A 27805-nucleotide genomic window follows, 5' to 3' on the forward strand; every position below is an offset into this window, starting at 1 on the left:
CAGTCACTCTCTCCTTCTCCCAGCCCCAGGCAGCCAGGGATAGGCTTTGAGCCTACAGATTAGTTTCGCGTCTTCCAGAACGTCATATAAATGTTATCCTAACGCATGTGCTCTTCTGTGTCTGGCTTCCTTCCCTCTATGTTTCTGAGATTCGTTTACATTGCTTCGTGATCAGTAATTTGTTCTTTGGTAGGTGCCAAGTGTGTTCCACAGTCGAGGGGAGCGCGGTGGCTCCGTGTTCTCCAGTTAGGCATGTGGGTTCTTCTCCAGTGCGAGACTCTTCTAAACACAGCCGCTACAAAATCGCTGTGAAGTCTTTGTGTGGACATATGTTTTCATTTCTCATTTCTCATCTGTGATGACCCAGAAGTAGAAATGCAGGGTCATATGGCAAGGGCATATTTAAGTTAAAAACAACAACAACAAAAAACGATTTCCTAGAGTGACTGTACCGTTTTGCATCCCCACCAGCAGTGTATGAGAGTTTCAGTGCCCCTACAGCCACACCAGCATTTAGTGTTGTCAATCTTTTGAATTTTAGCTATTCCAGTGGGTGTGTGGAGTCCTCATTTTTGTAGTTGAACGTTACCACTTACTTGTATAGTCCCCTCTTGAGCATACAAATGGTTTCCAGCCCTTCTGCTGTTATGAACCATGCTGTGATGGATAATTTTATATACACACTAATTTGTGAGATGATTTCCTACAAGTGGGATTCCTTGGGCCACTTTACGGTTGCACCAGCAATATCTAGAGTGTTCCTTTGCCCACAGCCTTACCAACACAGTTCTCAGACTGTGATATTTGCCTGTCTGAAGGTGAAAGTGCAGTCTCTCTCTCTCTCTCTCTCTCTCTCTCTCTCTCTCCCTCTTATTTTTTTTTAGAAAGAGAGAATCTTTTTTTATGATTTATTTATTTATTTATTTATTTATTTATTTATTTTTGAGAGAGAGCGCGAGCGAACACAAGCAGGGGAGTGGCAGAGGGAGAGAGGGAGAATCCCAAGCAGGCTCCACACTGTCAGTGCAGAGCTGATGCAGGGCTCGAACTCACGAACTGTGAGCTCATGACCTGAGCTGAAATCAAGAGTCAGATGCCTAACCAACTGAGACACCTGGGTGCCTCGAAAGTGCAGTCTTAATTTGCATTTCTCTTAGCAGTGACCTCAAATAATTGTTCAAACATTTAAGAGTCATTTGTAGTTCCTATACCCTGAATTGCCTGTTCACATCCTTGGCTCATGTTTGTATTGAGCTGTTGGTCTTTCTCTTAACAACTTGAAGGAACTCTTTATATATAAGAGGTATTAATCTTTTGTCTGGAATATGAGTCGCAAATATTTTTCAGTTTGTGAAATGTACTCAGCCTGTCGTGTGTGGCTTTATTTCAGCTATTTTCATTGATAAATAGCATCCAATTGTGTGAATGTAACATCTGTTTTCCCCATTGATTCTACTGTTGCTGGACATTAGTTAGGGTGGTTCCTAGTTTTGAGATGTTACCAAAAATGCTGCTGTGGACATTTATGTGCATGTATCTTTAGCTTCCTGCTTTCATCCCTTTACTAGTTTCCCCTTGGAGCACAGCCTTACTTCGCTTGCCTCTGAAACCTCATTTTGGGGAACCAGACCTAATATAGACTTAGATGGTTTTGGTCACACTGAAAGCTCTAGTGTGGACAGGCTGGAGAGGCATCAAGCCCTCCCTCTGTGGGTGATGAAATAGGGTCACCACAGGTGCTGACAGCGACAGAGCCCACCCCCCCCCCTTGTAGCACAGAACTCCCTGATCCTCCTGTTAGATGAGCCAGGGGGGCAGAAAGCAAGGCATCCTGTCATACCCTGGGTCCGTTTTTGCTATCGCTTCTCTTAGGGAGGATTTGGGGAAGAATCGGGGTGGACAGAGGGACCTAGGCTTCCATCTCGAACCAGGAGCACACCTAGAGATTCCAAAACAAATGTAGATCCTGAGAAAGGGGAAATTGTGGAGATACAGTCCTAACCTTGGTAAAGGGGTCCTGAAGAGGAAGAAGAAAGAGGCAACTAAGAAAGCCCCAGAGATCACAGAGACAGGACAACACCAAGTGTGCAGCCTGGCAGGGCCTGGCAGGGCTTAGAGGCGGCTTGAGCCCTAAATGAGCTGGGGGCCAGGATTGCAGAGCAGACTCCCAGAGTAGCCACACTCTGAACACGGAGGGGAGACTTCAATGTGGACATCAGGGAGAGAAGGCAAGATCCTCTCCTCTCTGGCAAGAAACCAGTGAACTGGTGAGCTTCTATTCCCACTACAGACCTAGGCTTTGGTGCCTCCTTGTCAAGGGATTCTTCCTGACCCAAAGCCTGGGTTGCTGTCCCCTGCATATACTTCTCCCTGCATCATATATCACACAGCAGTGTGGTTGTCCATTTCCTTGTCTGTCTCCCCCAGACCCTGAGCTCCATGGGGTCTGGGACTATGTCTTTATTTAGTGCTTGGCACAGGCCAAGGCACACAGTCAGTGCTAATAAAACAAGGTGGGCATGTAGCCTAAGAGCCATGTGGGGATTGGAGTCATCCTTGCAAAGTGGATGCCTCCCAAACCCAGATGAGCTATGTCCAAGTATATCCGAGGAATTTTCTGTTGAAATCTCAGAGCACTATTTATATTTGAGGTCGCAGAGGAGGGGGTGGGACCATTGAACCAAAGTGGAGGAAGAGGGATCCTAGAAGTGCGACTGTGGGAAAGATGATTTCCCAAGGGACTTGCCAGAGTCACTCTCCACAGGGCCATTGGGGAGTATCCTGGGAAGGAGGCGAATCAGTAAGAGTTAAATCTTTGTGGGTGCTCACGTAATGGGTGACACACACCGTCTGTAAACAAGACTCATTCTGAAGAGTGACCCGGAACAGGGTGACCATAAACATTCTCGTACAAGTCTCACAGTGGATGTAAACCCTTAGTCCTTTTGCATAAATGCCCAGGGATGGAATTTCAGGATCATAGGGAAGAGTATTTTAGCTGTCATAGATAAGTTTACAGTTTTCTGTATGTGGGTCACACTTGAATTAGAAGTTTATTTTTAAAGTCTTGAGGTGCCTCAGACCTCTGGGGGTGGACAACTAACCCCTCTGAGGACCTTCCAATCCCAGATGGACCTATCCCCTTGGAGATGCACAGAAGCAGTCCTCCCCTTACCCTCTCTTCCCCAGACAGCCCAAAAACATCCGGCTGCATTTGGCTTGCTCTCCCTCTGTCCCACCTCTGGATTTAGTGCACATTTTCCACCCTCTCACTTGACAACAATGTAGAAAAACCAGTGCTTACTAAGTGTTCTCCTACTGCATGCCAAGTGAGGTGCTGGGCATCTGGACGTGTGAGCAGCGCCCAGAGCCTGAAGGAGCAGGAGAGGGTGCAAAGCGCTTGAGCGTAAGGTAGCCTGTGGTAAATGTCATGTAATTTGCACTTGCCGGCCCCCTCGTCAGACAGTCTCCCAGAAAGAGATTCACATTTGGATCTTGTGTTCCAGTGCAGCAGTTTGGGTTGCGAGAAAGAGACTCACTCCAGTTATGTCACAGGATGGATGTTTATTGGGAGGACATGCCAGACAGGCCCCCAGGAAGAGTCTGGCAATCATGCATTACAAGGACTAGAACCTGGGACCAGGAAGCTTCCAGCTGTGGCTACATGGAGCTTACCTGGCCTCCAGTTTCTTCCCCAACCTGTTAGCGCCCGATGACAACTCCCCACTACTCTCCATGTTTCTCAGCTCAAATTCCAGGGGAGGTCTTTGCTCCTCTTACCGTCTGCCACCAGGCTATGAGGGGAGTCAATAGCCCACCCAAGAACTGGCTCCTCTCATGCACTGACTTCACGGAGCAACTTATACCTTCTTTGTGACCCTCATTCAACCTGAAAGCCCTGGGCACACAAGCTTCCAAGAAGAGCGAGTGAGCTCATGTGATCATGGAGAGGAATGCACCTAGAGTAGAATCGAGAGTGCTCTCCACTCTCCCTGGAGGTACGAATGGGGGCATCTCTTCCAGGGGCCTGATGAAATGCCTGCTCAGGCAACTGAATTGCCTGCATGCCCTCTCCCTAGGGATCACCAAACCCTCTTGATTTCCTCAGTCTTAATATGTGAGAGGGACTAACTCCTCTGGGAAGCCCATGGACAGAATGACCAGGGGCACATCCTGGCCTTGGGCAGAAGGACACTAAAAACGAGGCCTGCTGGAGGCATTGTCACCAATGTTAGAAGTCTCAGGGATGAGTCCGTGGTTGGGAGTCCTTTGGAAATAGAATAAAAACGGTATTTCCCAGAATCCTTTGCAGCTTGGGGCAGCCATGTGACTAAACTCTAGCTGATGGGAAGTGAGTGGAAGTGACAAGCAACTTCTGGGCTGTGTCCACAATGGGAAGGTATGTGCCTGCAATGTCCCACTTTTTCTCCTTCTTGTGTGTGAACAGAGTGGGGCCACCGTGAACCTCACAACCAAAGGTAACATTTTAGGGATGGAGAAAAATAAGATAGACGGATCCAGAGTTCCAACACCTTAAACTACCATAGCTTACCCAGACTCGTATGGGAAAGAAAAAGAAAGTTCCCTCATGTTGAAGTTACTGTATTTGGTCTCTTATTACAGCAGCCTAACTTCTATTCTAGCCAATACAGAGTGCCTAGGCCAGTCTGTGAGGATGTAGAAAGATTCATTTCTTTTCTAATCCATCCAAAAAGTCCACAGTGGGCTTGGGGGAAAATATGTGAGGGGCAGTCCATTGGAAGAGAAAAGGAAAGATGAGATCCAGGGAAAAGGAACAGAGAAGTTGACAACATGACCAGTCCGTGTCTCCTCAGAGTCCTCGGGGGTCAGCACCTCTTGGGTAGATTAGGGTGCCCCTTCACCTATCATTGCCCATTTTTCTTGGCAAGAGGTTTGGAGCCAGGTCACAGAAAGTCAGATGTTGCAGAATTGTTTTCACAGAGGCAGGCAGGACTCAGTGCTACCTTGTTCACGAAGCCTGCGTCATTGCAGATTCTGGTGACCTCCTCCTCCTGAGGGTAGGCAATGCTACAGGTCAGCTCAGGGGTGGAGCACAGGACAAGGTCCCACATGTGGCTGCATCAGGACCACTGAGCTTCCCTCAGAGAAAACCCTGGTCACATGAGGACTCTGGGAGTGGTCATCACCTGACCTCTAACTCTGGTGGGCGGTCCCCCAGACCTCAAGCCATGTGTAGGGATCCCAAGGGGATTGGTGAGCATGTGCCTGGCTGGCCATGAGGCTACGAGCCCTGGCCCACCAAATGGATTATCTACAGAGGGGATACATCACAGGGAAGGGAAAACAGACTTTCACCCCTGCCCAGGTGATCGGCAGACTCAGGAGTGGGAAAGAGAGACCCCAAAACACAGGTGGGGTTCTGTGTTCCAAGAGGTGTCTTGGATGTGGAGGTGATGCTGCTAAGTTCAGAAGGTCTGCCCCAGTCACCCAGCCAGCAGGTCCCATAGAGAACCAGTCACGCTGGCCTACGGTATGCCCAAAGAAGTGCCCAGTGAGCAAACCCGCGACTGCTGTGGGCCCCAGTCAGAATGTGGCTCCCCTATCTTCTCAGGGGTCCCTGGGTTCTCCATATTCTCTCCCTAGCCCCAGGGGCCATCCTGTATATGACTGCGGTCTCTAGGTGCCAACCTTGCGCTGTGGGTTAGTTAGGCATTGTGTCTGCTTGTGCCCACATGGTGAATGGATACCTGTGCTGTCTCCTTCTGAGAATCCATCTCAACCAAATTCTCACCCACGCTCGCCTTACGAAAATGCCTCCTGCAACGCAAGAGTGGACTCAGAGGGTCTCTCCCCTCCCCCTGCCTCCCCTCCCTCTCCCGACCCCCAGTGCTTAGCCCCAGACTGCTCACTGCACAGAGCAGTGGGAGCATTGTGGGGAAGGGGGGTGCCTTATCTTTCTTCCTTCCCAGCACTTTCTTTACACAGACAGGGTCCAGATAAAGAAAGAAGAAAACCATAGCAAGATGGATATAAAGAGGATTCTAGAAGCGATTCCCAAATTTGGAGCAGTGGGAGAAAGAGAGACAGGCTAGAGAGTATGGAGCCTGTGAATTTGGTAGGAATGACACGAGGGAATGTTGAGGGGCAAGGGGGAGGACGAGGTGACCCCATCCACCCCCAGCTCTGAACCCACCTCCAGGCGTAGAAGGCCCCCAGGCCCAACAACAGGAAGAGGAGGCCCACCAGCAGCCCCAGGACCCAGAGTAGCTTCTGGAACAGACTCAGGCGGTGCAGAGCTGGAACACAAGGGTGAGGCTGAGGTGGCACCTATGACTCCAGGCCTCCAATCCTCCCCCCCAAGGTGACTCCCCAAAGATGAAAACTATTCTAGCTTTCACTTTATCTCAGAAGCCCCCTCCATGCAAAGGCGCTTCAGGCAACCAGTCTCGACTAGTCAGACAAACTGATTACAGCAGAAGGGATTCAGGGAAGACCTCAGAAGGAAGCCTTTGGACCCGAGAGCTGGGCCTCTGTGCAGAGGGGCCTGGGAGACGGACGCCCCACCTACCTCTGGTTCCAAAGTAGGTGGAGGCGGACGCAGAGCCCAGGGCATTGGAGGCAGAGCACACGTATTCCCCCTGGTCGCTGGGCCTCAGCTCCTCCATGTCCACCCTCAAGACATTGGCAGTGGCCGTGACACGGATGTGTGGCTCTGCAGGAGCACCCCAGGCCTGGCTGGAGGCCACCAGCCTACTGCCAAGGTGGAGGCTCAGGCTGGCTAGGGGCTCGCTGTCCACTCGGCAGTCCAAGATGCCCTGGATGCCCCCCTCCGGCTCCACAAAGACCGTCATGGTGGGCATCGTGGGAGGGTCTATGGGAATACAGGGAGTGTGATGATGGCCGCAAATCCTCCCCTCCCTGTACCCAGGCAAGATGACTTTGCTGCTCTTCCCATTAAGAGGTAGAGCCGCCCCGCACCCCCCCCCCCCCCCCCCCCCCCCCCCCCCCCCCCCGCCCACCACCACTCTTTGATCTGTGACTTGCTTTGACCACTAGAAAGCAGAAGGGGCTTTATGTGACTTCAGGGCTAGACCTCAAGGGGCCTCGCAGCTTCTGCCCTCCTGTGAACACAGTCACGTGGGAAGCCCAGGCCAGCATGCTGGACAATGTGTGGTGGCCCAGCCAGCAGCCAGCCCCTGGATGAAGCCCCTGCCAGCCATGAGGATGAAGCCATCCTAGGCTGTCTAGCTTCGGCTCAGCCACTGGACAACTGCAGCCACATGAGGTGAGGCCAGCGGGAGACCTGCCCAGCTCAGCCCGGCCCCCATTTCTGACCCACGGAACTGTGAGCAAATAAAATGGCTGTCATTTTACGCTCTATGTTTTGGAGTGGCTTGTTAGTACAGCCATATCGGACTGACAGCATGGCGCCTTCATGAGGAATGGAGTAAGGGACCAAGGCTGATGGGGGCCTATTGTATGCCGGGCACTCTGCGTGCCGTATCTCCTATGCTCCTCGCGGGGTGAGGGGACTGATACGTCATGCATGAGGAAACCAAGGCATGGGCACCCAAGATCACACAATCAGTGAGCGGGAGTCCTCCCACCCGGGACTCCATACCTGCAAGGTCTTTGCTCTTTGCAGACAGAAGAGAAGGAAGACCTGAGGTGGGCATGTGAGGTGTGGACAGACTGAGGTGGCGGGGGGGGGGGGGGGGGGGGGGGGGGAGGGGGTCATACTCACATAGCACCCGGAGCATGACTGGAGCAGAGGTTGTGGTCCCACTGGGGTGTTGGGCCCGGCAGTGGTACACCCCAGCTTGGGCACGGGCCACGTGGGTGAAGGCAAGGGTGGGTCCAGGCTCCACGTGCAGTCGCTGGCCATTCCAGAACCAAGCGAAGGTGGAGTTGCCTATGGGCCCAGGACCACCAGGGAGGCGACAGCTCAGGTTCAGCGGTGCACCCTCAGGCACGTCCAGCCCTGGCTCGGCCACCACACGTGCACCTGCGGGCCAAGGACCAGGAGGTCGTCAGGGATCAGCAGGCCTGTGGGAGCTGAAGCCTCTGGGTAGGATCTGGGCATCTGAGAGCCTTCTGTGCATTATGGGAAGGTCCGTTCTGATTTGGGGCTCTCAAAGGTGAGACCGTGTCGCTCCCATAAGACTGAGATCTCTGAGAACAAGGCTGTCTCTTATCCTCGCACTGGGGACCTCCAGGACAGGGCTGTGTGTCTCTCTTAACAAACCAGACTTTCCGATGGATGAGGTTGTGTTCTGCTCTCAGGTTGGACTCCCCAAAGGTAGGGCTCCACCTCATCCCTGAAGGTAGAGCTTGTGTCTCTCTTCCCACCCCAGCTTCCCCAGGGCAGGCCTGTGCCCCCACCCCAAGTTGGGTTCTGTGACGGTGGGGTTATGCCTTGCCCGCATCCAAGGTCCCCTTGGCACAGCTACAGCTCCACCCTCGTAGGGGGCTCTCCAAGGGCAAGGCTGTCTCTCCCCTTCAGACTGGCACCTGCCTCCAGGAGAGCTATTTCTCTTCCATCAGATGGGGCACGGCTAGATCCACCCATTCTGGTCAGCCTGCCCCCTCTTGCAGGAGCTCCAGCCCTCACAGACACATAGCCCTGCTGCGCCTGCGCCCCTTCCCCTCCCCCTTCTCCCACTCACCTTCTGCCTGCAGCTGCCCTGTGGTGTTGACTGAACCCAGGAAGTTGTGGGCTGTGCACACATAGGTGTCCTTGTCACCTGAGAGTACCTCTTGCACCTGCAGCCGCAGGGCATTGCGGGCCACCTGGATATGGCCTGTCCCCGATGCCAACCCATCAACCCCATGGCTGGTGGCCAGAACTTTGCCATCACGGGACAGGGCCAGCTCAGCAGGTGGCTCGCTGTCCACGGTGCACTGTACCACGGTCATGGGGCTCGCCCTCGAGTCCCGAAACGACGACAGGACAACATCCCGAGGGGCATCTGGTGGCAGGATAAGACATAGTTGGAGGCCTTGTTAAGAAACCCTGAACCATGGCCTACCTGCCTGGCACTGGTGAGGCTGAAGCCTTTGGACAAATGGTCACTTCCTAGAAGTGACAAGTTCTCAGGAGTCTTGTGGACAGACTCCTCCAGGCAGGGTTCACAGGACCCTAGGGTCTCTTTTCTCACCACCTATGTCCTTCTTTTCCCAAGTGCCCATTCCAAGGTCCACTGCAGTCCTGTGTCCACCCCTACGAAGGCCCAGAAGTGCCCTCCACCCGCCCTCATCCTCGGCACCCCCAGCCAAGGACCCCTGCTCACAGTGGACTTGCAGCGCTGTGGGCCGGGAGCTGCGTGTGCCCTGGGCATCCCGGACCTGGCAGGTGTAGGCACCCGCATGAGCCCGTGTAGCTACTGGGATCGAGAGAGAGGCAGCTGGGCCCTCCTGCAGCCAACGGCTGTTGTGGTACCAGGCATAGAGAGTGGGTGGGTGGGCAGCAGGGTCTTTACAGGTCACCGTGACGGGGGCCCCCTCGGGCACAGCAGCTGATGGAGACAGGGTCACCCGCACACCTGTACCGAGGAGAGCGGGGTTAGCTAGGCCCAGCCGGATCCCACAGCTGGTCCCTCCCCTGGTGGGTTTGGCATGCCCTGCCTCACCTTCTAGCTGCAGTTCCAGGGATGCATTGGCCTGGCCCAGAGGACTGTGGGCAGAGCAACTGTAGAGACCCTCATCGCTGGGCCGGGGCTCCCACAGCTCCAGACGCAGGGTGTTGGGGACAGAGGCTGTGGTCGAGGAGGCCAGGAGGCGGCCAGCGTGCCTGAGGGCCAGCTGGGCGGCTGGGTGGCTGTCCACAGTGCACAGTACCAGGGCCAGCCGTCCACCACGGCTCTCGAGGAGGTAGGTCAGGCGCAGGCTGCGGGGTGCGTCTACAGGGACACCAAAGGAAACAGTTCAGAGGACTGCAGCCGGGAGGCTAGTTGGCGGGTGGCATTCAAAACCAGGAGGGCCCTGGCTCCCTACCCCAAGGGCCCCCGATTACCCAATCTATGGCCCCTGCTCCACTGCCGAGAGAGAACCTATCTCCTCTCACCCTCAACTCAGTGTTCCTTGTTCTGAGCTTCATCGGACAGATGGGGACTGTTTCTGGGTTGAACGTCTGTGGGACTCTGGCCATGCCCTGATCCCTTGTTGCCCCACCCTGCATCCAACCAGACTCACAGAGGACATCCAGAATGACAGGTCTGGAGAGGCGGGGTGCCCGGCCAGGCGTCAGCACACCACAGCGGTAGGAGGCAGCATCCGTGACTGTGACATTGGGCAGAAGGATGGAGTGGGCCCCTGGGCGCTGCTGCCCGTCCTGGTACCATATGTAGGTGAGCTGGGTCTGGTTGGTGGTCCACACAAGACAGGTCAGGTTCACCAGCTGCCCTTCCTGCACGATGGCCTTGGGCCACACCTGCACACTCACAGCTGGGGAGAGAGAAGGGCAGGGGGATGCTGGAGAGTTGTGAAGCTAGGTAAGCCAGCCACCTGTCTCCATGTCAGCCTCTGAGAGGCACAGGTGGCCCGCCTGTAAACGAGGCTCAAGGTCGAGCTTGGGAAACAGCTCGCCCTCTCTCGTGGTCCCAGGCAGAGTTCTGTAGAGCCCTGGAGTGCCCTGAGCCCTCCCTGATCCTGGTGGGGGGCACATGGGAGAACACAAGCCTCCCCTGTCCCGTGGTGTTTCCTCCTTTCTCTTGATTAGCTTTATCCTCTGGGCATCAGGCAACCTTCTGTCTGTTTGTTTTTTTAAAGTTTTATTTATCTTTGAGAGAGAGACACACACATAGCACGAGTGGGGGAGGGGCAGAGAGAGAGGGAGACACAGAATCCGAAGCAGGCTCCAGGCTCTGAGTTGTCAGTACAGAGCCCCACGCGGGGCTCGAACCCACGAACTGTGAGAACACGAGCCGAAGTCGAACACTTGACTGAGCCACCCAGGCACCCCTGCAAACTTCTGTTTTTAAAAAAGACTCTTCCAGGTGCCTGGGCAGCTCAGTCGGTTAAGTGTCTGACTCTTGATTTCAGCTCAGGTCACGATCTCACGGTTTGTGAGATTGAGTCCCATGTCGGGCTCTGCACTGATAGCGTGGAGCCTGCTTGTGATTCTCTCTCTCTCTCTCTCTCTCTCTCTCTCTCTCTCAAAATAAATTTAAAATGTTTAAAAAATGAAAAAATAAAACAGGTTTTTCCATGAAACCCAAGTCTGGAAATTGCTGCCCGTAAAAGGGGGTGGGAATGGAGACAGTCCTTATGTTCAGCCCACCTGCTGTGCCTCAGGCTTCCAGAACCCTCTCCAGCCTCCTCTCCTCTCTTAAAGGAGCCATCCGTGCACACACTCACATCCCCACACTGACCCTGGGCATCGAAGTTGGCAGAGGCTGAGGTCTGGCCCAAGGTGTTGGTGGCCTGGCAGGTGTAGACGCCCTCATCCTCCAGCGCCGCATTGTGGATCTCCAGGCGTAGGGTGTTGGGGGCCACAGCCACCTGCAGCCGCGGAGAGCTGCTTGCAAGTTCCCCCACACCTTGTAGGGTAGAGGCCACGAGGTAGTGCCCGTGGAGCAGTCGCAGCTGGGCTGGAGGGTCACTGTTCACACGGCACAGGAGGAGGCCCAGTCGCCCAGGGCCTGTGTCCATCAGGGTGGTGAGCGTGGCCTGGCGAGGGGCATCTACAGGAGGTGGGGAGTGGTCAGGGCGCCTGGGCTCCCCCAACCCCTCCCCCAGCTGTGCCCTTGTTTCCTTCACCCCCGAAGAAACATGGACAGGATGAAAGCTTACAGGACACGTGGAGGATGACAGGGGCGGCCTGGCTCGTGGTGGCTGAGCCTGGAGACTGGGCTTGGCAATGGTACGCCCCAGCTTGACTCACAGTAATGGTTGCAAAGTGGAGCGTGGCCGAGTTCGACTCCGGGAGGGGCTGGCCATCCCGATACCAGAGGTATGAGGTCCCCTCCAGGACCCCTGTGGGCACCTGGCATCTCAAGACCACAGCCTGGCCCTCCCGGAGCTCGGGCGACGGTGACACCTGGACCCAGGCTCCTGTGGGGAGAAACCAAGAGCGGGTGAGGGCTCTCCACCATACCCTCCCACGGTCTAGGGATGTATGTGCACACCAGGACTGCATGACCTCAATCCTATGTCCAGGAGCCATAGCTTACCTACCACACCACCACCAAGGGCCCCAGTTCAGCTCCATGCCTCCTCCTGTCCTGTTGCCAACTCGCTTGCACTGGATCTATCCCGGCCTTTACCACCTACCACCTTGAGCCACAGTTTTGTTCTGTCAGTCATATCTCACCTACCAGAAGGTGAGCCTAGTGCAGGCCCAGCCTATATGACCTGTAACCCAGTGCCAGGCACAGCACCTGCACGCATGTTAGCTCTTGGCAAATGCTGGTTTGACCCCCTGAAGCACTGAAATGGGAGGGGTTCAGGCTGCACCGAGGGCCTGGTCCTGATACTGATCTGGACCCAGCATGGGTGGCCGAGGACTTGGAGGGAAAGTTAGCCACTATGTGGTCTTGAGTCCTCTCCAGGCTTGCTCTGCACCCAGGCTCCAAGTCATGAGAGCCCACGAACTGGGAGGACCAAGCAAAGGGCTGTCCGGGTGCCCCCTGGGTCCCAGGCAGGACGAGGCTGGGGTGGGGAGCAAGGAGGTGGGGTAGCTGGAGTGGTGGGAGCACAGGCTGTGCCTGGAATCAGAACGAAATCAATCCAGAGCTAGCTAGTCATGTGACCATGAGCAAGCTCCTGAAACTCTGACCCTCAGTGTCTCTTCCAGTGAAATGGGTATGATAAATAAGAAAAGACATATAGAACCAAAGCCCAAGGACAGTGCTCGAAAATTGATGTTTGTCATCGTGGGAGAAAAAAAAGGGTGTTTTTTTCCTTGGCCTTTGCAGCCTTATGGGTATTAACTTTCCTCTTTCTTGGCTTATTCACTTAGGGAGGATTTTTACAGAAGAATACATGTATATCAATGTATATGTGTGTATATTTCTACGTATACATGTATGTGCATATTCATATTCACACACATACATTACGCACATGTATGCATAGTATAGGTGTCTTCGGTTTTGTATGAAAATTCTTACGTAACAAAATTATGTTATTATAAAAGAAGTTTCTGACAGAAGCGCTCCAACCAAGCAAGCCACCTTATGCAATTGCCACTGCCCCCTAGTGGTTAGCACAGTTATTACAGGTGAAAATATCTGGCTGGAGACAAAGGGAGGCCTGCTGGGTAGCTAAAAACTCCCTTAACCTGGAAAAGACTCACATCTCTGCACAAAATCCACATGACCCAGCCCAAAGTCTGGCTAGAACAGCCCCCAGGGGGTCTACCACGTCTTTAGAGAACTGACATTCACCTTGGACCTGAAAGAAGAGGGAGCTATTGGTGGATCCAAGGGCATTTGTGGCCTCACATCGGTAGCTTCCGGAGTCCTCCAAGTTCAAGTCTCGGACCTCTAGCTTCAGGGAGTTGGCTGTGGCTTTGACCTGGAGGCGCCCATGGTGTGGGAGCAGGGGCCCCAGGCTGGTGGCCAGGAGGCGCTCCCCATGGAACAGGGCCAGCTGGGACACAGGGCGACTGTCCACAGTGCAAATGAACACAGCTACATGGCCCTCGCCCACATCCAGGAGGGCTGACAGCTTTGGAGGTTCTGGGGGATCTGCACACAGAAAGGAGGTCAGGCCACCCCCAGTACAACTCACCACAGTCCAGCTGCCCCTGTGTGCCCCTCCCCCTCCACACACACAGGTCAGACCTGCCCTTGACCACGCCCCAGCCACGCTCTGACCCCCCCCAAACCCAACCCTACCCTGTTCCCTCCCACTGACCACTCCCTCACCCCCTGAGTACCCAACTCTGCCCTTGCCCGTCACCCACAGAGCACACTCAGGACCACCGGCGTGGAGAGCTGGGCCCCAGCCTCGGTAAGAATGCGGCAGGCATAGAGGGCAGCATCTGTTCTGGCCACAGGCAGCAGCGTCATGGTCTCCAGGGGGCCCTGGGCCCACAACGCCCCATTCCGGAACCAGGAGAAGTTGGCAGGGCCGCTGGCCTCCCGGTTCACACTGCAGGTCAGGTTGGCCGCGGTACCTTCTCGCAGCGTGCGCGATGGTGTGATGACCAGAATAGTGGCTGGAGAGCAGGCAGCACGGGCCAGCTGAGACAGGCTTTACCCTGACCACTTCCCCCATGGGGTCGGAGTCCAGCCTCCCAGCCTGGAGAAGGCAGGAATGAGACCCCCTGGGCTTCCCATGGGGCAGGGGAGCAAAGCGAGCTCCCGCTGCTGAATGGAGGTGGTTTCAGCTAACAGACCCTCTTTGGGGAGCCAGGGGTGGCAGGGTCCCGAGTACCAACCCCTGACCCTGAGCCACCCATTCCGTGCCATGACTCACCTTGGGCATCAAAGGTTGCAGAGGCAGAGGTGTTGCCCAGTGCATTGCTGGCCTCACACAGGTACACACCCTCATCCTCCAACACTGGGTCACGAATCTCCACACGCAGCAGGTTGGGGGCTCTGGTGACCTTTAGGTGCTGAGAACAACCCCCACAGCCCAATGGCAGGGAAGAAGAGGCCACAACATGGTCCCCGTGGAGCAGTCGCAGCTGGGCGGGGGGGTTGCTGTCCACACGGCACAAGAAGAGTCCTTGACGTCTAGCCCCAACCCCTGTGGCGTCAGGGTCCAGCTGGGCAGTGAGTGTGGGCTGGCGTGGGGCATCTATAGGGAGGAAGAGCATAGGCATTCATCCCATGGCCTCCACCAGGGTCGTACAGGCCCACTCAAAGCTGGCTAGCCACACTAAACAAAGGCATGTGCTTAAAGTTGTCATAAACAGCTGTGTAGGTTGTGCACTGCACAAGGACAACCAAACCGGGGTAGGAGGAATGCAGCCCATGCCCCTCATGCTAAGCTGTGCCATAGTGCTATACTGAGTCTTCCCAGAGGAAGGATTGCCATTTTTCTAGCTTGGACAAGGCTGTCATATGGGCTAGCATAACATCATGTGCTTCTGACACACTGAAGGTTGGCCCCTCAGGCTAACATGGGGCACCCACTCTTAACAGGACACAGTCCCTATGCTGAGAAGTTCTGCCTTCGTGGCTGTGGGAGTTTGTGAGGGCACAGCCTATGTGTACACATATATGGAAGCATGGTGTCCAAGGTCCCAGCCCAGGAGGACAAAGCCCGGACATGCTGCCCAACGATGCACTTGAGGCTAGAGGCAGGGGGCCCTAGAGGGGCTGGGGCTGGGGGGGTGGGACGTAGGGAGGTAGAGAAAGCCCCAGCTTTGTTCCCCACATTTCAGGCCTGGGTGGAGAGCTCTATGGTTCGCAGACCTGCGGCTCCCTTCCTGATCTAGACCCCAGAGCAAGGCAGCAGCAGGAGGGCCTGAGGGAGGCGGGGGTGGCTGGCGGGCTGACCCTCCCCACGGCAGGCAGGGGCTGGTGGGAAGACCGCTCACAGAGCACAGTGAGGATGGCAGAGGAAGAGGGGCCGCTGGCAGTGTGGCCATCCTTGGCCTGACAGTAGTAAGAGCCGGTGTCGGTGCTGGAGGCCGCAGGGAGATGAAAGCTGCTGCTGGGCCCCTCGAAAAGCAGGGCTCCATTCCGGTACCAGGAGAAGCGGATGTCAGGCGTCGGGCTCAGACCACTCCTGCAGCTCAGTGTCACTCCTTGCCCTTCTACCACTTCTGCTGTGGGGCTGATGAGGAGGTGGGCCACTGGCAAAAGAGGGAGTAAGGGAGGATCAGGTCCCCCGCACACCGGCAGCTCCGTGCCACCTGCTGCAGGAAGGCCTCCAGGGTTCACCTCTCCCCACATGACTACAGGCAGGTCTGGGCTTCACGGCATCAGCTCTGTGAACCTCTTGGTATCAGGGGGGTTTGTCCTTGAATGCCGATTCTGATCTATGGGTAGTAGTTGGCTGCAGCATGGTTGAGAAGGATTGGGAGCCAGAGCCCGGACTTACATCAAGAACCTGGCTTGATCGATTAGCTCGGTCTGTCATGGCCCCAGCAGGAGGGAATGGCAGTACATCCTTCAAGATGTGGAAGCCCCTGTTTTTCCATTTTCCCTCCTGCATCTGGCTCCTAACAGAGCCTGCCCCAAACATTTGATACATAAAAAACAGATGGATATGAAGGACCCTTCAAGTTCAGAGACAAAATGTGTACATAAGGAATAATGCCACCTGCCATGTTTCCCTTTTGCCTTGGCCTCAGGAACCTCCCAGGTTGGGATGACGGTATAGTCCAGATCTTTGATGTGATTTTTTTAAATTATTATTATTATTTTTTTACCAAACAGCTTGGTCAGCCCCTCAGCTGAGCGCTCTGGGCTCCTGGGAGGAAGAGATCAGAGCAGCCCTCCTCCTCAGGCTCCCTCCACCAGCCTCCCTGTGCCTGTCTTACCTTTGGCCTGGAAGTCCAGGGTGGAGGATGAATTCCCAAGGGAGTTGGTGGCTGAGCACGTGTATTTCCCACTGTCGCCTGGCTGCAAGTCTCGGATCTCCAGGTTCAGGGAGTTGGGGTTGGAGAAGACACTGAAGCGCGAGCTGTGGTCCCCCTCCCCTGGGGTGGAGGCCAGGATGAGGCCATTGTGTGACAGCACCAGGGTGGCCACGGGCTCGCTGACCACCGAGCAGTGGAAGAGGCCCACCAGCCCCTCCTGCGTCTCCAAGAAGGCAGTTAGGTCCGGCACAAGGGGCGGGTCTGTGTGGAGACAGATGGGTGATGGTCATCCTCAGACAGGGACAATCCCTGGACTGACCCTGCACCTCCTTTGTCCCACAATGCCCTGTGAAGGGGCAACCCCCGAGCTCTTGAGTGCCTGTTGAACACTTTTGTCCCTGGGCTGAGCAAATCACTTTGTCTTCTTGGCCAATAAGTGTGGCAACCCTGTGAATGTGGATCAGGGGCCCCACTTTAAAGATGGGAAGACTGGGGGTGCCTGGGTGGCTCGGTTTGTTAAGCAACCAACTACGGCTCAGGTCATGATCTCTCGGTTTGTGAGTTCGAGCCCCGCGTCGGGCTCTGTGCTGACAGCTCAGAGCCTGGAGCTTGCTTTGGATTCTGTGTCTCCCTCTCTCTGTGATCCTCCCCCACTCACACTCTGCCTCTCTCTCTCTCTCTCTCAAAAATAAATAAAGATTTTTTTAAAAGGGGAGAATAAAGAGACTTAACAACTGAATGAAATTCAGGATCCTGGCTTAGATCTTGGACCAGAAAAAAAAAAATTGCCATAAAGGACATGATGGGGTCAAATATAGGCTGTAGATTAAAAAATATTGCTCTAGGGGCGCCTGGGTGGCGCAGTCGGTTAAGCGTCCGACTTCAGCCAGGTCACGATCTCGTGGTCCGGGAGTTCGAGCCCCGCATCGGGCTCTGGGCTGATGGCTCAGAGCCTGGAGCCTGTTTCCAATTCTGTGTCTCCCTCTCTCTCTGCCCCTCCCCCGTTCATGCTCTGTCTCTCTCTGTCCCAAAAATAAATAAACGTTGAAAAAAAATTAAAAAAATAAAAATAAAAAATATTGCTCTATCAATATTATCAATTGTATCAATATTAAATGGCTTGGCTGTGATCAGTGTACTGTGGTTATGTATGAGAATGACCTTTGGATATACACGCTGAGGAGTTAAGGGCTAGAGGGACATCATCTACAATTTTGAGAATGTAAACATGTAGATATGCGAACTGGTGCAGCCACTCTGGAAAACGGTATGGAGGTTCCTCAAAAAATTAAAAACAGAACTACCCTACGACCCAGCAATTGCACTACTAGGTATTTATCCAAAGGATACAGGGGTGCTCTCTTGAAGGGGGACATGAACCCCAATGTTTAGAGCAGCACTATCAACAATAGCCAACAGATGGAAAGAGCCCAATGTCCATCAACTGACGAATGGATAAAGATGTGGTATATGTATATACAATAAATAAATACAGCAATAAAAAGAATGAAATCTTGCCATTTACAATAACGTGGATGGAATTAGTGTATTGTGCTAAATGAAATAGGTCAGTCAGAGACAGACAAATATCACGCTTTCACTCATATGTGGAATTTAAGATACAAAACAGATGAACGTAAAGGAGGGGAAGCAAAAATAACATAAAAAAACAGGGATGGAGACAAACCATAAGAGACAAACCTGAAGTACAGAGAACAAACTGAGGGTTGCTGGCAGGGTTTTGGGTGGGAGGATGGGTTAAATGGGCAAGGGGCATTAAGGAGGACGCTTGTTTGGATGAGTGATGAATCACTAAAATCATTATTACACTATATGTTATTACACTCTATGTTAACTAACTTGGATGTAAATTAAAAAAAACATCTTTTTAACATTTATACATTATTGAGAGACAGAGAGAGACAAAGAATGAGCAGGGGAGGGGCAGAAAGAGGAGGAGACACAGAATTTGAAGCAGGCTCCAGGCTCTGAGCTGTCAGCACAGAGCCCGAAGCGGGGCTCGAACTCACAAACCACGAGATCATGACCTGAGCCGAAGTCGGACGCTTAACCGACTGAGCCACCCAGGAGCCCCTGGATGTAAATTTAAAAAAATTTTTAAAATATCGATTCTCGGCCTTTTGGCTATGATCAGGTGTCGTCTCTGTTCTTGTCAGTTTAATATCTGATACGTCCTCTATCTGAGGACAATATATTACTTGGATTTTTGGAGCAGGGAGATGGAATAGGAGCTTGCTCCGTCCACTCCACGCATCGACCTGGTATTGCAGCACTTCCAGGAATGGTGCACACACAAAAATAAATAAATAACAGTTAAAAATAAATTGAAAAGAAGAATGTAAGCACGTGGCTAACAGATACAGCCAACTGGTGGATGTCTATACATACAGCATATATACATATGGGATGCCCATATATATGTTTACATAGAAAATGCATGTATACTTTTGCACACATATGTATATATGCACGTGTGTAATACACACGTATATGCATACTTGTGCGTATGCACATATATATACATACACATATATATTTAAAGAGAGAGAGCGAACGTACCAAACTGTTAACAAATGGGGACACTAAGGTAAAGGCAGGTGGTCATTCCTTGTGTTCTCCTTGCAACTTTTCACAAGCTTAACTTGTTTCAAAATGAAAGCATTCTAAAAAAGGAGGAAATTGAGGCCCAGAGAGGTCAAAGCGTGCCCGGTTATGCGGAGCTGGGACACGAGCTCAAGGCCAACCAGGCCCAGGACCCTAACCCTCCTGTGGGGGCCCTCGCCCTTTGACCGCCCTTTGACCGGGCTCTGGCAGCGTCCGGTGTCCCCCTGTCCCGCCACTTACGGTTGACCACCACGCTGACGGGGCCAGAGCGCTGGCTGCCGTAGGAATTGTGCACCTCGCAGAAGTAGAAGCCGGTATCGGCCCTGGTGGTCGAGTGCAGCTGCAGGGTGTGGCTGTGGGCGTCCTCCAGCAAGACGTGGTTCCTGTACCAGCTGTAGCGCAGCTTGCTGGGTGCTTCTTTGGGCGTGTTGCAGGTCAGTGTCACCGTCTGGTTCTCTAGGACGGGGCCTGCTGGGCTCACCTGGACCTCAGCCGCTGTGGGGGCAGCATGGGGCACGCGGGGGGATACCCAGCTGACTTCCAGGGCACCGGGGTTGTAGCCAGTCAGCCTAAACCCCTGCATGTTCTGCATCACGCCCCTTCTGCAGCAGAGCCTTCTGGATGGGCACTGCATCTCTTTGTCCTGTTTACAAGGGTTCTCGTGACATCCCACCCTGCCAGGAAGGCTTGTCACCTATCTGAGACAGGACTAGGACTCCATGCCTGCGTTCCAGGAGGCACCTTGGCCTGGCTCCCTTCAGCAACAGTAGCCTGGATCCCCACCCCCACCCTCTGGTCAAGACCCAGGCTCACCCAGGACTCACTAAAGACGTGGAGGCCGACGGGGGGGCGACACCGTGGAGCCCACTTCATTCCCAGCTTGGCAGGTGTAGACACCGGCATCACCCCAGGCCACCTGGGGCAACTGCAGCACAGGACCCTGGACTTTGAGCTGCGTCCCATCCTTGGCCCACTGCATGGAACTGACCTCGGGGTAGCTGCTGTTCACCTTGCAGGTGAGTATGACCAGATCACCTGGAAGGATGTTCCGCCCTGAGGGGCTAAGAAGGATCTCCACACCCTTGGGGGCATCTGTAAGTCATGATGGGGGGCATCAGGCGAGGAACCCATGGAGGGCAATGGCAGCCCTTCTCTCCTCTCTCAACCCTCCGCCCTAAGGAACCCCATCCGTATAATGGTCATGCCCATCCCTTCCCCTGTCAGGGCCGGCTCTGTCCCCCAACTCGCAAGGAGGTCCTGACTCCTTCCTTTTGCACTGAGGGCTTGATAATTCAGCGCTTGGCCTAGCGTCCAGCCTACACTGCCTTCCACGGCTTTCTGCCTCGTGACAGCGTCCATTGTCTTCTGTTCTGTTTGCGGACCGTGAGCACCATACCGCCTGCTTAGGTGGCCTGCACAGGACCAGACACCAAATGGAGGGGTCCAAAGGCAGAGTCAAACGAGCTCTGAGAACGGTTAGCCCATGTGTGAGGAAGGTGCCAACCACACAAAACAATTGTGTTTCTATAAATCTTGTTCCAAAGCCTCTCACTATGTAAATATGCTAATAGAAGCTAATATGTTCAAGTGCTTAATCTAGGTAAATAGGCAAATAACAGCAGCTAATTTTTTAGAGTGCTCGGTATGTGCCAAGCACTCCTGCAATTTCCACACCAGTTCCTTGAGATCTGTGAGTCTCCTGAACAGAGGACACGGAGGCTCCGCAGGGCAAGTCACTTGACCAGTTTGCCCCATTTGCTCCTGCGCCTCATGGATCCAGGCAGCCTGGTGCCTGTGAACAGCAGTTGTTCTAGAACAGGCTCTGCCATGTTTTACCGTGACGGGAAGATGCAGAATCAGGTAGAAACTCAGGCTTTCATCCACCGCCTCTTTGTGGTGTCTGGGCAATACCCTGATCACTGTGAGTCTGAATAGTCTTAGGCAGGGGAGGGGTGAACCCTCCTACACACACACACACACACACAGCGCATCCTCCAGAGCTGGGATAAATCCCAGGGGCCTTGCTGCCTGACCCCCAATTCTCTGGCTCTTTGTGTCTCCCCTTCTCTGCCCAACCTGGCCTCAGGGACAAAAGGTACAAGGAAGTCATTAAATGTGACTCAGAAGGGCTTAGCGGTGTCTCTCGCCCTGCCTGACCCTGGAGGTCCAAGTGTGTCTGGCTTTGCCTCGGGGGTGAGGGCTCTGTTTCCCCAGGCTGGAGGAGGGAACGGTTTCCGCTGGGGAAGCCACAGATGTGCCCTCAGTACCAAGGGAGTGGCGCCCAGCACACTCACACTGCACTTGGAGGTGAATCTTGCCCTGAATCTTGTGCTTGGCTACCGAGAGTTGGCATTGCAGGGTCCGGCCATGGTCCTGCCAGGACAGGGGCATATGGAGGGTCCCCAAGTGGCTGATGCCCGTGGGCTCGAGCTTCTGGTGGTTGGAAGTGATGGAGCGCGCGGGGTCCTGGCCTAGCCACTGCAGGCTGATCTGCTCCTCCGGGCACGCGTAGGGAGTGGAGCAGTTGAAGTTGGCCTCCATGCCTTCACGAAGCTCCGCTGGCCAAGCGATCGTGGGCTCCTCAGGCTTCTCTGAGGACAAAGACCAGAGGCTGAGGACTCCTCTTCACCACACATGAGGCCGAACACCCTAGAAAGTCCAGCTGAGGGGCAAGACCTGAGCAGGGTCCTTTAAGAGGAAGGAGAGGCTGCTTTCTATCCCCAGCCCCACTGAGGGTGAATGCAAGGGAGAGGTGGGGCTGGGTTTAGGCCAGGGCTGGTGGGCTCAGGATTGGGGCTGTGAGCCAATGGGGCCAGGAGCAGCTTGGGAGACGCTTCCGGGCAGTAGCTAGGCCACCCTGCCCCTCACCTGTCACGGTGACCACAGTGCCTTTGACATCTGACCAGCGGTTGCCATCACTGATCTCAAAACGGAAGTTGTAGGAGCCCGAATCCTCAGGCTGCAGGTCCTTCAGCATCAGGCTGCATATCCTGTGCTCAGTGCGCCCCAAGAGCTGGGCGCGGCCACGAAAGTGTGCCTCCACCAGCTTGGGGTTCTCCGAGTGGCTCACCACCTGCCTCTTGCCCGAGTAGTCGTAGTACCAGATGGCTGTGATGCCATGGGGCACTTCCACATCAGCTGGGAAGCTGAAGACACAGGGGATGACAAGGCAGGACCCCTTCACGCCCTTCACATCCTGGGGACTGGAGACACCCCATGAGGCCAGGCCTGAGGGTGAGGTGGGACAGAGAGGAGAGTGATGAAGGCCGGGGACCACCACAGGGCCCTCAGATCTGCCCCAGACGAGTCCCCATAACCTGCCCTGCCCCCAGCAAAGCACCCTTGGAGCAACCCCTCTGGATGCCACCCCCCCCCCGCCCCCCGCCGCCAGCCACTGCCTCCCTGGGCCTTCCTTCAATCTCAGCAGACAAACCGGTGACCAGGCACAGTCCAGTCTGCTCGGGCGACGGAGGGCTCGACTCACCAAGGCCAGGCCCTGTGAGATGGGGAAGGCCAGCAAAGTTTACCTGCTGAGATAGATGAGGTCAACTGGAGAAGCTGGATCAGGTAGTCCATGGCAGGTGTGACACTAGTTCTGGTGCCTAAGAGGGTGATGCACACTGTGCTGGTGGGGCATACGGGGGCCTTCTAGGGAAACTCGGGGCACCTCAGCCTCAGAGCCTGCTGAGAGTCCAGCCTTGTGCCCCCCACACGCTATGCTGGCCAACCCAGTGAGAGGGCAGGGCAGGGAGCCAGGAGCCCACGTTCCTGACTCAGACTGCCCCAGGGAATGCCTTCACTTGGTGACATGCCCCACAAAGCCCTCTGTGCATCTCTCAGCCCCACCCCAAGTTCTGCTTTCCCAGCCCCTCAAGGACACTCCTCCAGAGTAGATGAACAGCTGTTTCTCCCTCCCCCCCCCCCATTTCCCCACCCAACCCAACAGGAACTGGAGCCCAGAGAGGATGGAACCCAGTGAGATTGATGGTTTGAAGCTTGTCTTCTTACCACCAGCCTTACCAACCGTAGGGCGTAGTGGGGCTTGACTGAACACTTTCCAAAGTGCTGCCTTTAAGATTTACTTACATCCCCGAAAGGTCCTCATCCTGCTCCCCATTCTGCTCCCATTCCCGGGTCCCCACACACGCACCCTGCCATCTACCCACGGGCTCTTCAGCTGACCAGCTCTGCCCCCACCACAAATGATCTTTGCCTGTTGAAACCTTATTCGGTGTTCAGGGTGCAGCTTGAAGGTGGATTCTAGCTGAAACTTGCCCTTCGGGGTCCCTGTGGCCGCCCCACAGCTACCTCTGTGCTTGCCTCGTCCTTGGAAGCTGGTGACCACCCGCTTCTCAGGAGCTGGGGCTGAGGACATGTGCCCTGAAGCAGTGCAGAGCCCCCTAGGCCTTGCAGTGGTAAGCAAGAGAGAGGTGTGGTCCTTGGGGGCCTAGAGTTGGCGGCTGGGCAAGTCTGGGCACAGGACACAAGAGCCCTGCACAACACATATCCCGCAAACATGAGTTAAATGTCTACTGTATACCATGCACAAGATGGTGGGCTCTCTGCCACCGAGAGTCCCTGCTAGAAATGAGGCTCTAAAGAGTACCAACGAAGGGGCGCCTGGGTAACTCAGTTGGTTAAGTGTCTGACTTCAGCTCAGCTCATGATCTCATGGTGCATGGGTTCAAGCCTGGTGTTGCGCTGTGTGCTGACAGCTCAGGGCCTGGAGCCTGCTTCGGATTCTGCGTGTGTCTCTCTCTCTGCCCCTCCCCTCCTCGCACTCTGTCTCTCTCTTTCTCAAAAAGTGAACAAGCATTAAAAAAATTTAAAAAACAGAGTGCCGAAGATATGAATCTGAGTGGGGAGAAAGGCCAGAAACACTCATAACCAAAACTATAAAACCGTAAAACGATAAAAGAAAACATGGGTGAAAAACACCATGACCTAGGATCAGGCAAGGATTTCTCAAGTATGACACCAAAACACAAGCAACAGAAGGAAAAAAATAGAAAAATTGGACTTGGTCAAATTTGAAAACTTGTGTGCACATCAAAGGACGCTATGAAGAGAGTGAAAAGACAGCCATAGGATGGGGAGAAAATATTTGCAAATCATATATCTGATAGGGGATTGATATCTAGAATATATAAAGAACTCTGACAACTCAACCAAAATAGCAACAACAAAACCTCCAAACAATCCAAATTCAGAAACTGGGCTGAGGACTTGAATACACACTTCTCCAAAGATGATACACAAGTGGCCAAGAAGCCTGATGCTTAACATCATTAGGCAATAGGAAAATGCAAATTAAAACCACAATCAGCTACACTTCACACCCGTTAGAATGGCTACTAACAGGCAAACACAACCAGAAAATAATAAATGCTGCTGGAGATGAAGTTGTGGGGAAATTGGAAGCCCTGTGCACTGCTGGTGGGAATATAAAATGGCGTAGCCCCTGTGGAAAATCGTTTGGCGGTTCCTCAAAAAGCCCAGCAATTCCACTTCCAGGCATCTACCCAAAAAAATTTAAAACGGGGACTCAAACAGATACTTGTACACTCATGTTCATAGCCACATTATTCACAATAGCCAAAAGGTAGAAACAATCCAAGTGTCCATCAACAGATGAATGGATAAAAGAGATGTGGTATATCCATACGATAGAATATTATCCAACCATAAAAAGGAACGAAAGTCTGACATAGGTCACAACACGGGCGAACCTCAAAAAATTATCCTAAGTGAAACCAGCCAGATACAAAAGGACAAATATTATGCGATTCTACCTATATGAGGTCCCTGGAGTATGAAGAGTCAAAGAGATAGAAAGTAGAATACAGGTTACAAGGAGCAAGGAGGGGGCTGGGGAGGAGAGAGTGGGGAGTTAGTGTTTAATGAACACAGAGTCTCTTTTTTGGATGATGAAACATTTCTGGAAATGGAAAGTGGTGATGGTTACACAATATTGTGAATGTACCTAATGCCACTGATTTGTACACTTAAAAGTGGTTAAGACAGTTAAGTTTTATATTAAGTACATTTTACAACATGCACACAAAAACCCATGTTGCAAACTTTGCAATCCTCCCTGGTCCTAAATGCTGACTTGGCAGGGGGAGGGGGGGAGGCTGGGACTGGGGACAGGAAACTCATGACATCTCCCAGCCCCCAGCCCATCAGCCGCAGGGTGGGGCCCAACTGATTTTGGGGGCTACCAGGGGGCATACCTGGGGAGGCGCTGAGCAGACACCCAGGGCCTAGATGGGGTCTGGATTGCCTGTCAGAATGACAGTGCTTAGCCAAGTGTGAAGGGACAAGGGACATCCTGGCAGGGAGCGTGGCAAAGGCAAAGATGTGAAGGCCAGGAAGAGCATTGTTTCTCAGGGGACCCAGCCCCCTGGCTGGGCTGCTCCAGCAGAGAAGTCTGATCATTTGCTGAGGCTGACTGTCTCCTCCTCTTTCTTTGTGTGGCCCTGAGCCTACTCCTGTCCCAGGAGGATGTGCCCACACCCTCTATACCTGGTTCCTAGCCACAGGAGAGGCTCATGCTGGCCCAGGCAGTGGCTGTGGCCTGGATGCTGGGCTGAAAGGCAGAACTGGGCATGTGGCGAGGAGGTGTGGGTCTGGGGCCCAGAGCCACACTGGGTAAGAGGGTGAGCTCCACTATAGCAGAGACATCGATCAGTAAGATAGTGGCGTGTTGGCTCCAGTGCCCCTGCTGTTCCCATTTGGTGTTGGGTCATGGAAAGGACAATGCCGAACCAACAGGAGGAATGGTGGGATTTTAGACCTACTGACCCCTAAATGGAAAAGAGACTTTTTGAAGCATGTGAGAAGACCCTTTCTAGAACCACCTCAAGTCACAGCATGGAGATGTCACCTGCACTTGGCCCAGCTACAATACCCAAGAGATCAGACCCATCAGAGTGCAACTCGTTGGCTCAACCTCTTCCACCCCAAAGACCAGCCTCATCCCAGAGAGCTTTCCTGGAAAAAGAAGGGGCAAGACAGACCCCAGAAAGGAAGACCTTTGTCTCTATTTGAAAACCTCTTGCTGAAGGTTGGGTGCTCCTAGGGCTTGAATTGAGCTGGGCACCTGGTGTGCACCCTGCGCCCCCTGGTGGTAAGGGGGTGGTTGCCAGTCCTGGGGAAGGGAGTCCTGTATTGGGGGACCAGAGCCCCTCAGCCTTGAAACAACCCCTTATTTAAGCAGTGGCCACGTGGGAGAGGATTGTTCCCCAGACCTCAGAAAGTTCCTGAGGTTCACTTTGTATCTCCAAGTCTTGGGTGCTCTGAAGACAGGATTTAAATCCCCACCCCCCAAATTGGTATATGTTGCATCATGGTTGGGCTGAGGTGGCCTGGCACATGGTGGGTGCCCATGTTTGCTGCCTGTGTGAGAGCAAGTGTCCTAGGAGTGAGAGCAAAGCCTATGTGAGACCCAGTGTCCTAGGACAACTGGGGAGGGCTGGCTGGGGCCCTGAGTCCCTGACCTCCGATCCCAGACACCAGAAAGAAGGGCAGAGGTAATTTCACTGCAGACAGCTATGCAGGATTCAGTTTCTGTTTCCTAGCACCAGGGCTCTCCCCTCCTTAACTTCCCTATCAGGCTGGAGAACGAGAGAAGTGAGATGACACGGCCATCTGGAGTGTTCTGCCCCCCAGATAGGAAATCAGGGTACAGACGGGCAATTCCAGAGTATGTTATCTTCGTAATAGTGGAAAGCCCCAAATATAAGCCAAAGGTTTCACTTGGAAAGCCATATAATCCATAAACGAGGTCTACTGGGTTGAAATGGGCAGTAGAAATCCCACATCTCGTTCGCCAATCTGGCTATAAACGCTCAGAGCCCAAGCACCCATTCCCGAAACTGTGCTAGACAGTGCTGGGAGTCCTGCTTGGATGAAGAAGTGGTGATGAAGGAGGCGAGTGGGCCTGGGCTCCCATGAGGGCAAGATGAGGGTTGGGTGGCAGCTGGGCCAGGGTGAAGGAGAAGTTTGGCTGCCATGTGGGATGGAATTGGGTGGACATGGGGAGGAGAGTGATGGGTTGGGGGAGGATGAAGGTCAGGATTGAGGCTGGATGGAGGATGCATAGGAAATGTTTGTGATGGAACTGGGGGTGAGGTAGGACTGGAAGTTGGTTGGGATGGGGATTGGGATGGGGGTTGGGGAAGATTTGGGGGCATGGAATGGTTTGGGTAATGAGTGCAGCTTTGATTAGCATCTAGGGCTTGGGTTGGTTCCGGTCCAGCACCCACCCCCAAGACTCCCAAGCAAATCTCAGCCCCGCCCCTCTCCCAGACCTCCTCCCGCATTCCAACGATGGGAATACCTGTTCCACTGAGGGAAGTGGCTGCAAGGCTGGTGAACGGCAGGACAGGAGAACAGGAAGGAAGGCCAGGTGCTCGTGGTGCTGGTGGCTTCCCAGGGCTCTGCCACCCCAAGAGAGGAGATCCAGCCTCAGAGGTTGCTTCCTCTTTTCCCAAAGCCTCAGCTCTACTGCCCAGCCTGGAGGCTTGTCAGGGAGGCAGCTGCAGGCCTTGCGTAATATCAAGACAGGAAAGACCTCCTAGGCAGGGGAAGGACCCTGGCAAGGCCCTTAGGGTAGTGAGCAAGCAGAAGTGGGATCGGGGGCCACGCTGGTGTCTCCTCTAAGGCAAAGCGGGAAATTGGGAGGTCCTGCTTACCAGCCGTGTCCATTCTCCTCTTCTT

At 53.9% G+C, this 27805-nt stretch overlaps 1 protein-coding gene and 1 non-coding gene across 2 annotated transcripts; one reads left to right on the forward strand and one right to left on the reverse strand.

The window, feature by feature from the left end:
* Positions 1 to 3549: 3549 nt before the first annotated feature.
* Positions 3550 to 27804, reverse strand: SIGLEC1 (sialic acid binding Ig like lectin 1). The gene is given in 24 exon segments (XM_030309983.1): positions 3550 to 5033; positions 5730 to 5799; positions 6176 to 6278; positions 6551 to 6853; positions 7727 to 7987; positions 8649 to 8951; positions 9273 to 9524; positions 9612 to 9881; positions 10174 to 10425; positions 11352 to 11663; positions 11773 to 12033; positions 13368 to 13670; positions 13889 to 14143; positions 14404 to 14727; positions 15473 to 15730; positions 16421 to 16720; positions 19325 to 19579; positions 19909 to 19933; positions 19935 to 20176; positions 21379 to 21675; positions 21953 to 22312; positions 22612 to 22709; positions 27426 to 27525; positions 27781 to 27804. Coding segments are annotated over 24 exon segments (5325 nt in total). The 5' UTR covers positions 27794 to 27804; the 3' UTR covers positions 3550 to 4925.
* LOC115511387 lies at positions 18585 to 18775 on the forward strand. The gene has a single exon (XR_003968046.1). It is a non-coding gene; the product is annotated as a U2 spliceosomal RNA (small nuclear RNA).
* Position 27805: the final 1 nt, after the last annotated feature.

This window comes from Lynx canadensis, chromosome A3 (assembly GCF_007474595.2).
Source record: "Lynx canadensis isolate LIC74 chromosome A3, mLynCan4.pri.v2, whole genome shotgun sequence".
In the NCBI taxonomy this organism is placed as follows: Eukaryota; Metazoa; Chordata; class Mammalia; order Carnivora; family Felidae; genus Lynx; species Lynx canadensis.